The sequence below is a fragment of the Oncorhynchus mykiss genome, chromosome 19, assembly GCF_013265735.2.
Source record: "Oncorhynchus mykiss isolate Arlee chromosome 19, USDA_OmykA_1.1, whole genome shotgun sequence".
NCBI lineage: Eukaryota > Metazoa > Chordata > Actinopteri > Salmoniformes > Salmonidae > Oncorhynchus > Oncorhynchus mykiss.
Window position 1 is genome coordinate 44006449 of NC_048583.1, and position 15258 is coordinate 44021706.

Genomic DNA, 15258 nt, shown 5'->3' on the forward strand with positions numbered 1-15258 from the left:
GAAGGGGAAGAGACAGGTAAAAAATAAATAATAATAAGCCTTGAGACATGGATTGTGTATGCGTGCCATTCAGAAAGTGAATGGGCAAGACAAAAGATATAAGTGCATTTGAACAGGGTATGGTTGTAGGTGCCAGGCACACCGGTTTGTGTCAAGACCTGCAACGCTGCTGGATTTTTCATGCTCAACAGTTTCCCGTGTGTATCAAGAATGGTCCACCACTCAAAGGACATCCTGCCTTTGGAGTGGGCCAGCAACCCTGTGGAATGCTTGCAGCACTTTTTAAAGAGTCCATGCCCTGACGAATTGACGCTGTTCTGGGGGCAAAAGGGAAGGTGTTCCTAATGTTTTGTCAACTCAGTGTACAAGCTCACTGTCTCTTAGCCCCTCTACAAAAGCCAAAGAGCAAAGGCTGTAGGTCTGTGGAATGCCTCAGATAGGTGTGACTCTGTAAGCTATTTTAGGTTTTATTCACTGGGAAATTCCAAGAAAACTAGACACATTGATGTGGGTTATATTGTGTAATAGATCTACATTTGTAATAGTATAAGGTGGTAGACATTGACGCAACTTGAGTTTTTTCCATAAACTAATCATTTTGAAGGCTTTGTTGCTAAATTCCTTGTCTCCTTAGGTGTGGGATCGTGTTTTCAAGGGGATATTGTAGTGTGAAAGTTCTTTGAATGTGGACTTTAGTTCATCCTAAATTTCCATGCTGTTCACTTCTCAAGGATACTCCCTTTCTTCGAGGACTAATGTGATGTGAGTTTACAGAACATGACCTATTTCTGTTTAATGCTTCATAGTACTGTGCATATCAAAAGCTGAGAATAGATCCATAAGCAAGCAAAGGACAAAAACAATGGTAATATATTTTTCCTGATGTATTTATTGTTCGGTTGACATTACAAAATGTAAAACTATGGTAAAAATGTTTATAGACAAGCATCACTTATAGTAAAGTTTAAAAAAAACTGAACAAAACAATATCCAAAGACATCCTCATGTCAGTGTGCAAACAAGTCTATCCAATCAGGAACACGGATCACGTTTCTTGATAAATTATTTAAATAGCATATATCTACACGTTAAATAACCTCTTAACATAGAACAGACGAACATAACAATAATTTATCCATTACAAATGCACAGGACATACATCAAGCACAACATATTTCAGAAAACGTTTTTAGAACTTTAGGGGAATTTTCTGCTACAACAAAAACATTTTATATACATCATAAAAAAATGATTGTACTACAGTGACGCACAAAAAAAGAAGCCAACCTATGTATACTCTGGTGCTAAAAGGGTACTCTCATGTTTTGTTGGTTTCAATCAAAAAAATAATGAGGTAATATTTGTACATAAAGGTTTTCCTTTGTTTTCCCCATCAGAAATATACACACATTCTCAAGCACACAAGTCAGACATACTGTGCAGAAGAACAATGGGATTTAAATGACACCTAATTTGTCTATTTTGGAAGGTTGGTGTGAGAGTTAATACTGCACCCTGCTATGAGAGGACTTTTTTAGAGGGATTTATACCCTGTTTCAAGATTCCAGTTATTTCGAACGGGTTTTAATGACAATAAGACAGAGATGAATAAAGATGAGAGATATCCTAACTCTAGGATCATGTGTCAATACTCTCAACTGGTAGCAAATAAAATAAATAATAACTTATGTACAACCTTGGTAACAATAGTCCTCTCAAGGCAGGTTAGACTGGCCCATGTGTTTCTGTCCCTCTCCACTAATGTCTGAGCTAAGATGGAAAAAAAAGACATCCTGGAATCCTGGCGAAATAGCAGTTATGTTGTTCGCTAGTAGTCTATATTGGCTTTGGGTGCTAGTCCTGCTTCTGTGCTCATTCCATATATCATCTAGAGTTCTTTCCTGAGAAACCACTTAGCAAGCCTGGTCAAACCCTGAAGACATACTTCATACTGAGCTGAACTGCAAGGGTCTACTAGAAGCCACTTAGTTACCGAATTTGAAATGGCTAATGCCTTGACTACAATTGGCTTAAGTGTCTTTATCACAAAGCTCTTCATGGGTAGCATACACGCAGACAAACATTCACTCGCATTGATAGTAACAGCCAATCCATACCGTCCACGGTCCCTCAATAGTTCCTTTAAGAGGCATCTCTGGCCCATCTGGAGTAAATATCCTACTGCTTTCTTCATTTGGAAACAAGTCAAGTCCTTTTGAGTCCACTGCAGAGCTGAAGTAATGCTCGGAAATAATGAAAATACTCTTCCCTTTAGACCTCCATCTAGAGTGGGATAGCAACTAATTCAGAAGTGCAGAGAAATCTATCTGATTTCTTCACTGAGCAAAGTTATGCTCAACCTGCTGTTAGTGCAGGGGTCTAGTCATCATAGGGCAGGCAGTTAGCCTATGTCCATTCTGCCTCAATCCCACACACTTGCTCTCCATTCCACCAATGTGCTTGTCGCAAAGTAAAGAGTAATAAAGATATGGTCCCAGGTCATATGTTACATTTATATTTGAGCAGGTAAATACATTCTTCTAAGAGCCTCTCTCTAGTCCGATTAAGAATCTGCAGGAAAAAGAGAAGGAAAGAATCAGTTAAAACCCTGTACATATTTTGACTCAAAGGGTAATTTTTATTGTTTGACAAAACATTCCTGAAAGCATCTTACCTTTGCATTCATATTTGAGGTCTGAGAAGTATGTCATCTCCTGAGAGAAGACATACATGCCTAGTCTTCCACCAGCATAGGTCTTGTCGTAGATATTTCCGGAATCGGCCATGATTCTCTTGCCTTCATACATCACAACTCTGAAAGGAAGGAAGATGACATGAGATCATTAGCACATGAAAGCAGGAGTTTATGTGGCTTCAGTAAAGGCAGAGGAGCTAAAGAGTTCAGAGCTAAAGCTAATCTGAGCTCACCTGATGAGTCCAGACTTGGGCCTGTGGATCAGGTGCCATCTGTAGGCGGTGTAGTCTTTCCAGCCAATGTTCTTGGGGTCGTGCCACAGAGTACGCACCTAAGAGGAGGAATAACAAAAGGACATGAGAATTGTTTCCTACCCAGTGGTTTTCTCTCTCACTGCTCTTATGTGCTTTGGGCTTGTAATGTGGACTGAAGCTGACCGTACCTGTCCAGCAGTGTCACCGGTGTGCCAGAGGGCGTTCCTCAGATGCTCCCCAGGTCCTGTGGTGGAGTTGACCACTTTGATGGACACTCCTGAGTAGCCCTGAGCTCTGGTCGGCGTGTGGGACCAGTAGGTCTGTGTGATCTGCTTCCACATTACCACGTAGAACCTGGAGCTGGACTGGTACCCAAACACAAATCCAGCATAGTCATCGTCCCTGTCTGTGTTGATAAAGAATGTTCCACTGAAGTCCACTGCGTTGAACTCATCGAACCCTGTAGACAACAAAGAAGTTGGTTAGGACTTTTCTCAATGGACCCATAATCTACGAATGGTAGTTTTGTAGTTGTTCTCTTTAGTTCCTAAGGTGTTATATATATGTTACAAGTACGTACCAACAGCGATGCCAGGGTCACAGTTGACGGTCTGCACCAGTTCTTTGCCCTGGTGACGGACCACCCAGTTGGGGTCGATCTGGGAGGTTCCCTTGGGGTCTAGTGGTACCATCTGGAACCTGCGGAAGTCCGTCTCACTGATGGCAAAGTTCTCAGGGCACACATCGTAGATATCAAGAATGTTGTCTTGGTCAAAGTCATCTTTGCAAACATCTCCACGACCATCACCTGAGAGGAAGAGGCAGAGAAATGCACTTAGACATTTCTTCATGGAGACAACAAGCTAACCAACCCTATAGTAATTTCTGTGACTGCATTTCTGTAGAGAGTACTTTGTCTTTCTAGATGAATCATTCAATAGGTCAGTTGAATGGCGCCAATGTTTGATAGAGCTACCGAAGAGAGTGACTCACCATCAGAGTCCAGCTGGTCAGGGTTAAAGGCCAGCCTACAGTTGTCCTTGTCGTCAGGGATACCGTCGTTGTCATCATCGTGGTCACAGGCGTCACCCTTGCCGTCTTTGTCGTGGTCGGCCTGGTTGGCATTGGGGATATAGGGACAGTTGTCCAAGTTGTTCTGATGACCGTCCTCATCAATGTCCTGGTTGTTGTCGCACTTGTCTCCCACACGGTCTGAGTCAGAGTCAATCTGTAGAACAACACAATTAATTTAGTCTTCACAAAAACAGATTATTTCACACTTGTATGAGATAAACGTGGCTCTAATTCAATGCACTCAGACATAATGAATGTATTTCACCACTCTCAACTTAAGTAATCTCCCTCAATATGAGAGGTGCTATTCTATCCCTCATCCTTGTGCCCCCTTGTCTTCAGGTATGCTAGTAATTTCCCTTCAAACAAGAATACTGTTTCCTTGCACCTTGGCAAGACTACACACACACCCATACACATTCATATCTATTCAGAAGGGGGGAATGAATAAGGAGAGGGGGAGAATTGCACTCATTATTCTCCCAGCTTTCACATTTTCACATTCCTGTCTTTCATTAAAGCTGAGCACAGGTGCAATCTATGGCTACTGTCCTAAGAGGCGCTGCTCTATGATAGTTCTACTTCCCTCCAAGATACTTGATAAGATTGGGTTCTTATGTAGTAGAAGATGAAAGCTGCAGTTACCTGGTCTGGGTTGTTTTCAAGAGGGCAATTGTCGCAGTGGTCTCCCACTCCATCCCCGTCAGTGTCTCTCTGGTCCACATTGTAGACGTATGGGCAGTTGTCCCTCTCATTTAGAATGCCTGCGAAGTGAACACACATTTATATCAGTCTATGACAACTTTTAAGGACTGAGAGATTTCATTGTCTGATGTTGAAGGAGTGATGATCTCTTACCATCACCGTCAATGTCAATAGCACAGGCATCCCCCTCTCCGTTGTTGTCTGTGTCGACTTGGTCGGGGTTGCTCTCATGCACACAGTTATCACATCGATCACCAACGTCATCTCTGTCCACATCATACTGAGCGGGGTTGTAGACCATTGGGCAGTTGTCCTAATAATTTGAAAAAATGTACACCATTACTACATTGTTCATATGCCTCTAGCTTTCCCCCTGACTCCTCCAATGTATCTAACCCATAAGAGAAAGGACTACTGATTGCTTTGTTTGGTTTCTTTGTGGATAACCAAGTCCTGTTTTGATCTCTTACCCTATCATCAGGGATCCCATCGTTGTCATCATCGTTATCGCAAGCGTCACCAAGCCCATCTTTGTCGTGATCCTCCTGTCCAGAGTTGGGAAGGTTTGGACAGTTGTCCTGAAAAGAAAAGGGTTGGTTAGAGAGTCATAACCACAATAACACAGTGGAGAAGCTAGGAATGGACTTTGTGCAGTGCTGGGGGAGTGGTCCTTCCTACCTTCTTGCAGTGGTAGGTGGCATTCTCCACACACAGGAGGTCTTTGTTGGGCCATCCATCCAGGTCAGTGTCATCTCCACAGATGTGACCATTGCCAGCGTAACCTGGTTTGCACTCACAGCGGAACATAGTGTCGCTGAACTGACCCAGATAGATACAGTTGGCATTCTTGTTGCAATCATGGCTGCCGTCTTGGCAGGGGTTACGGGGTGTGCACACCTAGGGGGAAGGGAGAGATGCATACTAAATGATTAAGATGTGCTGCTGACCTCCTAGCATTAGAATAAATTGAAATCCTCACATTTGTGTATTTTGTTGCAGTAGCCAGAGTTTGTCTCACCTGTTTCTTGGCTGTGGCCTGCTCCACTCCTCTCCCGAAGGGCTGTTGTCCTGAGTAGCGAGGGGGGCAGGCAAGGCAGTTGTAACCAGGCTCAGTGTTCTCACAGCGGTGGACTCCGTTGAGTGTGAAGCATGCGTCACGGACCTCCTTGCACTCATCGATGTCCTTGCAGTTGATGCCGTCTCCGGTGTAGCCCACTGGGCATGCGCCACACTTCCAGGAACCATCATCAAAGCTGGTACACTTAGCACCAGCAAAGCAGGGGTTGGACAGACAGCCATCTATATAAAGAAGCATATTGATTTTAAAATACTGAACAAAAATGGATTTGTACACTTTTAGGTAAAAATAACAAATGCCACAATCTATTAATACAATTCGTACCAATAGGGCAGTCCTCTTTTCCACACAGTTGGGATGTTTTGCCGTCACCCTGACATTCCTTTCCTCCGTATTTGGGGGTGGGGTTGTTACAAAGACGCTGGCGAGTCTGGAATCCACCTCCACAGGTGACAGAGCAGGTGTCCCATAAAGACCAGGGTCCCCAGACTCCGTCAACTAAAGTACAGTGAGAGAGAGAGAGATGAGTTACAGCTGTATCTCCAGACAGATAGATAGACACATGTGTTTAGATGCTGCTCTTCTACTTACTTGGACATGGTGATTTCTGGCAGACCTCGGTCTCTCTGCCCTGTCCTTGGCAGTCTCTGCCTCCCATCTGGGGAGTTGGGGAGTTGCAGAGGCGAATGCGGGTGATGACTCCTTCACCACAGGTCACAGAGCAGGAGGACCAGGGAGACCAGTGGCTCCAGCCACCATCCTGTTTGACTGTAAAGGACAGACACATAATTATTAGTTAATGTGCTACTACAGTACACATGAGATGTACTGAGATATACTGTTGAGTAGAAATGGTAGGTTTACTCACAGCGCTTGTCACATTCCTGAGGGTAGCAGTCGCGGGTCTGCACAGAGGTGCCCTCGCAATTGCTGTTGATGCGGTCGCATGATCGACCTCGCTGCTGGATTCCCCGTCCACAAGACACAGAACAATGAGTCCATTCAGACCAGGGGGACCAGCCATCCTCAGCATAGTCACTCGCTGGGGGGAGAGACAATGGGAGAGCGATTAACACTGCAGAGCTCAGCCAGGGGGGCAAAGGATTTTCAAAGAACAGTCTATTTGAATACATTTAACCCTGGAGATTTGAGACCTGGCATTCCAAGGGGTACTCAGGGAATGTGAATGACTGACAAATGATAAAGGAAGACTTCTCCAAATTAAAATACACCTGATTGGCAGGTTGGTAAAAAAAAAGTTAATGTCCACCTCACAAAAAAGTACTACAATACTGTTACAGGCTTGTTTTCAACAGTAGAAGAGTACTTACGGGTTCCACAACGTGGGCAGCACTCTCCATCGGGCACGGTGGCGTTGGCACAGGGCATCAGGGGACAAGAGATTTTGCGACACACAGTGGCAGAGTTCTATAGAGAGGATTGCTGAAATTAGTAAATAGTTTGTCTCCAGAGCAGGCTGTCCAGCTACAACAAGGACAGCCGGGAAAATAATCTGGACCATTAACTTTGCATTGCGCAAAAGTGGTCGCTGCTTTGCCAGGACTAATTGCTATGTTTGGGAACATTGGGATGATGTTTGGCTGGGGCAGGGGGATCCCCGCTGTGCTACCGTCCTAGATCTGTGCACCTGCTCTAGGGTTCAGGACAAGCACTGTGCTGGGGGTCTGGAGGGAAGGACGGTGACAGTGGGAAAGGCAGAACAGAGGGTCTCTGCAGATGTACTAATTAAATACACATTCTTGATACTTAGCCAACTAGATAACTACAATAACACCCTTAGTGAGAGAGAAAGTGCGAGAGAGAGGAGTTTGACAGGGCAGAATCCCCCTACTGCGTTATTGCTATTCCCTCAAACATCTCATTAGAGGTGAGGTGATGGCTAGCAGACAGACACTGCCTAGTCACAAGAGCCTAAACACAAGAGCCCATTAACACCTCACTACAGAAGGGGTTGAGGAGCTACTGCCTGGTTTTCACACAGTTTACTACTGGCTGGGTAACTGAATAACTGCATTCCACCAAGTGTGATGACACCTACCTGGCAGGTACACTCTGTGCAGCCGTCCACGGTCCACTCATCTTTGTCCTTGTGCACAATGCCGTTGTGAAGACAGACCCCACTGTGGATTCTCATCTGGTTCATGAGCAGAGTGCTCTCCTTATTCTGAACACAGCAGAGGGGAGGGAGAGAGAGGGACATGTGTTTAGACAATAGGATGGAAACGTTTACATAGCCACGGTTCCAGTATAATTAATTATCAATCAACATTGGGATTAAGACATAGCTTGATTTAACTAAAGCAAACACAAATTCAATGGCAGCCAAACATATTTGTGTATTCACATGGCAGCCATTATGATCTGTCAGGGCCTGCCATTCCAAGGGCAAGTGGCTGTGCAGTGGAGAGGTTTTAACTGGGAACAGATAGACTTGAGAGGGAGGGAGGAAGGATGACAGTGCACAGACCCAGCTGCTTTCTGTGCTTACCACTCTGTTGAGCTCGTTTGACAGCTGCTTAACAACCACGCCGAGTCCCTTGAGCTCCTTGAACATGCTGGTGATATCCTCACAGGAAAAGCCACAGACCTGCTGAATTTCTAAAGAGGAGAAAAGCAATCAGTTAGTCACCTCCCTCCTTCACATGAGCACAGACCAGTAGGATCAAATGGCCTTGTCCCTGCAGAGTGAAGTATGGTCTCACCTTTGCTTTTGTGGCCAGTGTAATCAGTCCTTATTGCTGGGCTAGACCCATTGACTGGGTTGTCCAGGGTCATGACATCAGCCAATGTTTCAGCTGGAGGAGGACAGACAGTAATTTCCATGAACATCATAATAACATCCACCTGAAGAGACTTTATTAATGGCCATATAGAATTCCAGTACTAGTAATTACATTTGGTAATGAAAGGCATTTAGATTTGTACAACTAAAAAGCAATGGATAACATCAACTTATACAGTAATTCCAACATTTAAATGCAAAAATAACATTTTTATAACATATTTATAACATTAATTTTGTAAATCACACTTACAGCTTTGGCATCCCTTATTGCGCATGATTGCCTCCAAAGTGGTTCCAAAAACGAAGCGCACGTTCTGAAGCACTCCCTGCACAAATACACATTCCAGTTAGAGCTATTCCATATTCACACGTCTACAACTTTTCAATACATTTCCTTAGGGATAATAATATCTAACTGTTTATGTCAAATAACATCACATCTCTGGACGCCAAACGTTGCGCAGTGCGCGATCCACGAGGTTGGGGCTACTCAGACTAGGCTATAAACTTCAGAAGTGTAACATTTATTTTTAAACATAATTACAACATTATTTGCAATGTATTTATGAACACATGAATCAAGTCATATTTACCATAAATCTGTCTTTCACAGCTCCTTTTCCAATTCTCAGACGGGCAATGTCAGCAACCTCATGCGTCAGGACCTTTTGGATGGGCACGTCTATTTCGGATATATTGATCTCTTCACATCCTACGAACAGCTGGGCACGATCTTCCTGAATGAACAGCGTGATATTCTTCCAATGCCCTGTCGCTAGATCTGCATCTTCTATGGACACTACCTGTTGCTTGTTCCCGGTGGAGTATACCACATCCAGAGTTTGCGCCTTGCCATTAGAAATAATTTCGAATATCGGTCCTGATCCGTCATTCTTCTCCACAGTCAAAATACTACCCCTGGTTTTCTTGAACTGCTTGAAGTTGACGAGGAGAAGGAATCCTCTTTCAGCTTGTACTGAATCAATGAGGTCCCTGAAGGAGATCTCGGGAACCGGGGGGATCAGGTCTGCGTTCAAGACCTTATAGGCTGGGCTGTAGGGATCTGCGCCTTTTACCAAGGTAACTCCTTGGTGCCTCTTGTTCACTTTCACAAGCTCGAATAGGTCGTATACACCGTTTTCATCTTCACTCTCTGTGAAGGGAGAAACTGTAGTGAGTCTCTCTTGGAAACTTCACGTTCACAGACAAAACATTGCAGGAACTTTTAACAGAATAATTCCATTGTTGATATTAAAAAGCATATTGTCAAAAATGTTATAATGTTTACCCAAGTTTCCAAAAACTCACCTGCCACACGGCTGCCCTCACAAGTCCAAAGCACCAAAAGGAGAATTACTCCTATCAACTTCATCTTGAAACCTCAGAAATCTGTTTCAACTAGAAAGTAGAAAAACAGTTAAATAGGTAGTCATTTACACACTTCTCAATATTACAGGCCCATTATGAAAACGTAATAAGTATCTTTTAAAAAGCTACATGTTATTTAAAGAAAATATTATTATTAGAATTTACCAACCTGAATAAAATAAATAAATCACAGATGGATCAGTTGAGGAAAGCCCTGGATTTTCACAGTTTTGTTGTTCCGTTATTTCTTCTTAAATTCTCCAAGTTTATTCCCTTCCTTGAATAGTTTTAGTAATCTTATGTTCGCTGAAAACTCTTTTTCAAGTTTGTTCTTTCTTTATTCTGATGCTCAAACTATTCTACTAACACTGCGGGCATAAGTGCTATTTCAATAGTTTCATGACATTCCTGAGACAACATCTCCTCCAATCAGATCGCAGAAAGAAAAAGGGACGACCTTATCTTCTTACCTCATGACGTTGAGAGTAATATCCAAGGCGAAGGCTACACATAGGAAAAAAATGCATTCCAGAGCCGAATTTCCATATAAATATTTTATAGAGGACAGGGGCCAACCAGTCGTTTCCTGTAAAAAGTACATTCTTTGTCAAATATGCTTCCCTCTTTATTTTCTTTGTCTCTTTTTAATAAAATGTACAAAAAATTGTCATTTACAGAATTAACCATGTAGATCCCCTTAAAATAAAAACATGTGGATTGTTAGCCAATATGTTTTTGAGATAGTCATATATAAATGGAAAAATAATACTTTAATATGATATAAGCTAATGGTAAATGTATATATAAAGTAATGTGAATACTTTGGCTTTTTGAGAGGATGCATAGGCCTCTTTTTGAGAGGATCTATTCCTCTTGCCATTCACAGTTCATCCACTGGGAGGCGATGTGTGAGTTTAGATTTGAGTTGGTCAGACTTTCCATCCTCACATGAAGATGAGAAAAGTGAAGAAAGTATAACTTCAGAAAACGTTATTGCCACTAGGGATTTTGGGCCAGACTAGTAGACTATATTTAGGATTTTATTTGGGTATTTAAGATTTTATTCCGTTATTACACTTCAGCTGATACTGAAACCGTTCATGTTTATTGATCATGTATTCATTTTGTATTATAAATTAAACAAAAAAAGGGAAATAATCGTCCTCATATGTATCTGATCATTTTCATCACTTCCTTGTGTTTCTTTGCCTAACATGACATCACCAATCATGTGAAAGGTAGAGCCATGCATAGCCTATGAGTCATTCTTAAACCCTCTTAAACCTCCTTTTGGTTGCCCCCTATTATGTAATGACAGATTCCCCCCTTCCTGATTGAGAATTGTTCCACATTTCACTTTTTCAGATGAAGCATTTTACCCAAAATCAATGTTAGCTAATTATTGGAAAAGTAACTTCCCTCCAGATGTGGATAGGAGCAGAAATGAGGAAGAGACAATGACAGTGATGGAAACACTCTGGACAAACAGCAGAAGACTCACAGCACCTTACCGCCGATGCATCATGACTTACTCCCTAAAATAGAGGGGGTCCTATAAATACATGAGATAGACAGAACCCTGAGTGTGATTGTGTGCAGGCAACATCTGGACACCTGAATCAGCGCCAGCAGCATATACATACCATTGGAATGTGAAAGACTTATGACTGGGAATACTTACGACAGCTGTAGTAGGCTATTCACATCAGTGTTTCAGTAGTTTGGGGAATCAGGAGATGATAATGCAATAGTGCTCAAGGGTCAAATAAATGTATGCTCTAATGGAAAATGTGTGGGGTGGATGGATTGGAAAAGAGTCTCATATTTCAGAGACAAGTTGGGAGCACACAGAGAACATACGCAGGTGTGACCAAGCGTGTCAGATGGGGTATGTTTGTGACCTCACAGCATGGGAGGCGGGGTTGGCGTTGTGTGTGAGGAGGGGCTGTTGTAGGAACATGCCAGGTCCTGATGAATACTCATCCAACCACCCAGCAAGCCAAGTTCAGACTGCAGCGGAAACAGACCATAGATAGCAGTGTGTTTTCTCTCTCTCTCTCTCTCTCTCTCTCTCTCTCTCTCTCTCTCTCTCTCTCTCTCTCTCTCTCTCTCTCTCTCTCTCTCACTCACACACACACACACACACACACACGAAGTAGAGACGTATGATTTTCAGGGTAGGAGGTAGAGAGTTTGTGTGTTTAGTCTTTCTTAAGAATTTCTACGCAGTGTCTCACCCTTTACCATCTGTCTTATTCCCAAGTATCTAAACAAAGGAAGCAATGACCAATGACATCATTCATTAATCCTGTCTATTGCTGTGAATACCTTCCCATCCAGGACCGGTAATGTCTTACCAGTAACTCTGTTAGATATAGCAATAAACATACATTGTGTACTTAAACATAGTAGATCTATGCTCTGTCTACAACTATATCCGTTGAATACTTTGCTGGCTTAGCTAGCAACTATGACAGTGTCTCTAGGTACTGACCAGACTGCAGGCTGATTGATTTTTACCTTGACACATCTGGGTCAGAGGAGCTGGACAAGGCTGCTTCATGAATTGCCTGAAGGAAATGCAGAGGCCAAAATGAAGATGTGCATCTCTGGAGTGGAGGTAAATAGAGTATGATCGTTTCAGTAAGATGCCATGACTGGGGTCTGCTGTGGCCACAGTAGATACATGTCCATAACGTTTTCTGACTGACATGGTTCTGAAGACAATTGCTGTATGGTTTTAACTTTCTTTAACTTTTAGAAATACAATTGTGTGAGCAAAATCATTTTGATGAGTTGTGGGAGGAATGGTTCACTATTATCTATCATTATCATACATCAGTTTGAAAGTCAATGTCTATCAGATGTATCAGAGATTCTAAACATGACAGTGCATGTTAGTGGATCACATGGATTTGTGTTTCACTCTTAACCATCCACATGCTGACCCCATGCAGATGAGTGATGAGAGTTTCCTGGTCCTGCAGCTCCAGGGCTCCTATCCCTGTGATCGATCAATGGCAGTTTATGGGTTTTATTAGACTGTGCGTGATCCAGCAGGCTAGCGTTGGCATACTTTCAGATGAGGCACCTCATCCATGTGCCCTAAGGCCTGGAATCTACAACCACTCATGGTGAGTCAGTCAACGCACATTAGCACTCACCTCCACCAGCCTGCACGATTTCCCACTCCATGTCCTGCAGCCATGCATTTTACTGCAGCAACCATGAGAAGTCCTTACGGAAAGAGGTGTGGCGTGAAGGAGGGGGTGTATTTGCAACTGTGTTTTGGCTAACGTTTTAGCTTGAGGCACATTTGTCACATGAGTGCTCAGGAGTGACTGCTTCAATAAATCATCTCCAAAAATGCAAATATAAGACACCAGTGCCAGGGCCTTATATTTGTGAGAGCACAAGTGGATCATGTTCAGGAGGATCAAGCAGCCTTGAATGTCAGGTGACCATCGCCAGATGATAGAAGTTGAATCATTGTGGGCCAGTTCCTTGAGCACAGTGAAGACTTGCAGGGGAACACATGGCAGGGCTCTAGTTGGGGAGATGACATGAAGGTTATATGCAAAAAATATGTTCCCCTTATTAAACAGTCTCTAGCCCCTTTTCCATCAAACAGACAGTTTCTTCCATGGAAGTTTGAGAACCAAACCATCTAAACATGAGAACCAAACCATCTAAACATGAGAACCAAGCCAGGGAACATGAGAACCAAGCCAGAGAACATAAAATAATTTGTTGCCAGACTTGGCCAAAGGCTTTTCTTGTTCTGCTGTTTGTTATCTGGAACATGCCAAAGTCCTGAAATGAATTTGAACTGCTGGCCGTGGTAAATCACTGATGGTAATCCACGCTTCATCCCTAAAGGCTTACAAGGGAAGTATGGCTTTTACCATGGCCTTAGAACTGTCTGGCACGATTTGATCTAAATTATGTAGTATTTAGTGATTCTGATTGTTTAATAGTCATATGTACAGGGTTGCAGGTGTGATTGCAGGGTTCAGTGAAAATCTCAGGCTTCGAGCTCCAACATGTAAGTGAAATAGGTAGCTGACTAGTGGTGGGTATTCAGCAACATTATTGTCTGAGGGTAGAAACTATAGGCCAGTCTTTTCAGTTTTTGCCATGATGCTCTTGTACTGCCCATGTCTGAATGATTGAAGAGGGGACAACGGAGCAAGGCTTGGGTGGCTGGGGTCCCTGATGATCGTTTTGGCCTTCCTGCGAACCATGGTGTTGTAGGTGTCCTGTAGGGCAGGCAGAGGGCACCCAATGCTGAGTTCGGCTGGACGCATCACCCTCTGAAGAGCCTTGTGGTTTGCAGTGGTGGAGTTGCTGTACCAGGCTATGTTGCAGCCCGACAGTATGCTCTTGATGGTGCTTCTGTAGAACACTGTGAGGGGCCTCGGGACAGGCTGAATTTCTTCAGCATCCTGAGGTTGAAGAGTCGCTGTCGTGCGTTCTTCACTGTGGTGTCCGTGTAGTTAGACAATTTCAGCTTTCTGAAATGTGTATGCCGTGGAGTTATTGACTGTCTCCATGGCGGCCCCGTTAATGAGGATGAGGGCATGTCCAGCCTGGTTCCACCTGGAGTGTTGCTAACGTTGAGGGAGAGGTTGCTTACCTTGCACCACGCTGTCAGAGTGCCTACTTTCTCCCTGTAGGCTGTCTCGTTGTTGTTGGTAATCAGGCCTACAACTGTCGTCAGCAAACTTGATGATGGAGTTGGAGTTGTGTGAGGCCAAGTAGCCGTGGGTATACAGGGAAAACATGAGGGGACTGAGGACGCACCCTTGTGGGCCCACTGTGTTAAAATCAGTGTCGAGGAGTTCATGTTGCCTACCTTCACCACTTGGGGCGGCCCGTCAGGAAGTCCAAGACCCAGTTGCATAGGGAGGAGTTCAGACCCAGGGCCTAGAGTTTTGTAATGAGCTTAAAGGCCACTATGTTATTGAAGGTCGAGCTGTAGTCGATAAACAGCATCCTCACATCTGCATTCCTTTTGTCCAGGTGGGTAAAGACAGTGTGCAGTGTAATAGCGATTGAGTCGTCCGTGGATCTGTCCGGGTGGTAGGCAAATTGGAGAGGGTCGAGTGTGTCAGGAAGGGAGGAGGTGATATGGTCTTTGACTAGCCTCTCTAAGCACTTCATGATGATGGAAGTAAGTGCTACTGGTCGGTAGTCATTCAGTTCTGTTACTTTGCCTTTCTTGAGCACGGGGATGATAGTGGACATCTTGAAGCAGGTGGGTATAGTGGCCTGAGCT

The 15258-nt window shown here is 43.6% G+C and overlaps 1 protein-coding gene across 1 annotated transcript; it reads right to left on the reverse strand.

Annotated features, from left to right (window-relative positions):
- Positions 1–869: 869 nt before the first annotated feature.
- Positions 870–10385, reverse strand: LOC110497949 (thrombospondin-1). The gene is made up of 22 exons (XM_021574436.2): positions 10150–10385; positions 9921–10010; positions 9206–9765; positions 8863–8938; positions 8530–8622; positions 8316–8425; positions 7866–7991; positions 7138–7234; positions 6675–6848; positions 6398–6574; positions 6131–6304; positions 5747–6027; positions 5407–5625; positions 5199–5306; positions 4882–5041; positions 4669–4787; positions 3943–4177; positions 3530–3757; positions 3138–3409; positions 2929–3026; positions 2675–2814; positions 870–2571 (listed from the first exon to the last, which is right to left on the reverse strand). The coding sequence occupies exons 2-22, from the start codon at positions 9982–9984 to the stop codon at positions 2564–2566; spliced, it is 3519 nt and encodes a 1172-aa protein (XP_021430111.2). The 5' UTR covers positions 9985–10010; positions 10150–10385; the 3' UTR covers positions 870–2563.
- Positions 10386–15258: the final 4873 nt, after the last annotated feature.

Bases quoted from the DNA above. Each gene is read 5' to 3' on its own strand.
- LOC110497949 (XM_021574436.2), bottom strand. From the start codon at position 9,984: ATGAAGTTGATAGGAGTAATTCTCCTTTTGGTGCTTTGGACTTGTGAG. The intron at 8,426-8,529 runs GTGAGACCATAC...TCTCCTCTTTAG, and splicing joins CACTGGCCACAAAAGCAAAG to AAATTCAGCAGGTCTGTGGC. The intron at 3,758-3,942 runs GTGAGTCACTCT...TCTTCCTCTCAG, and splicing joins TGACCAGCTGGACTCTGATG to GTGATGGTCGTGGAGATGTT.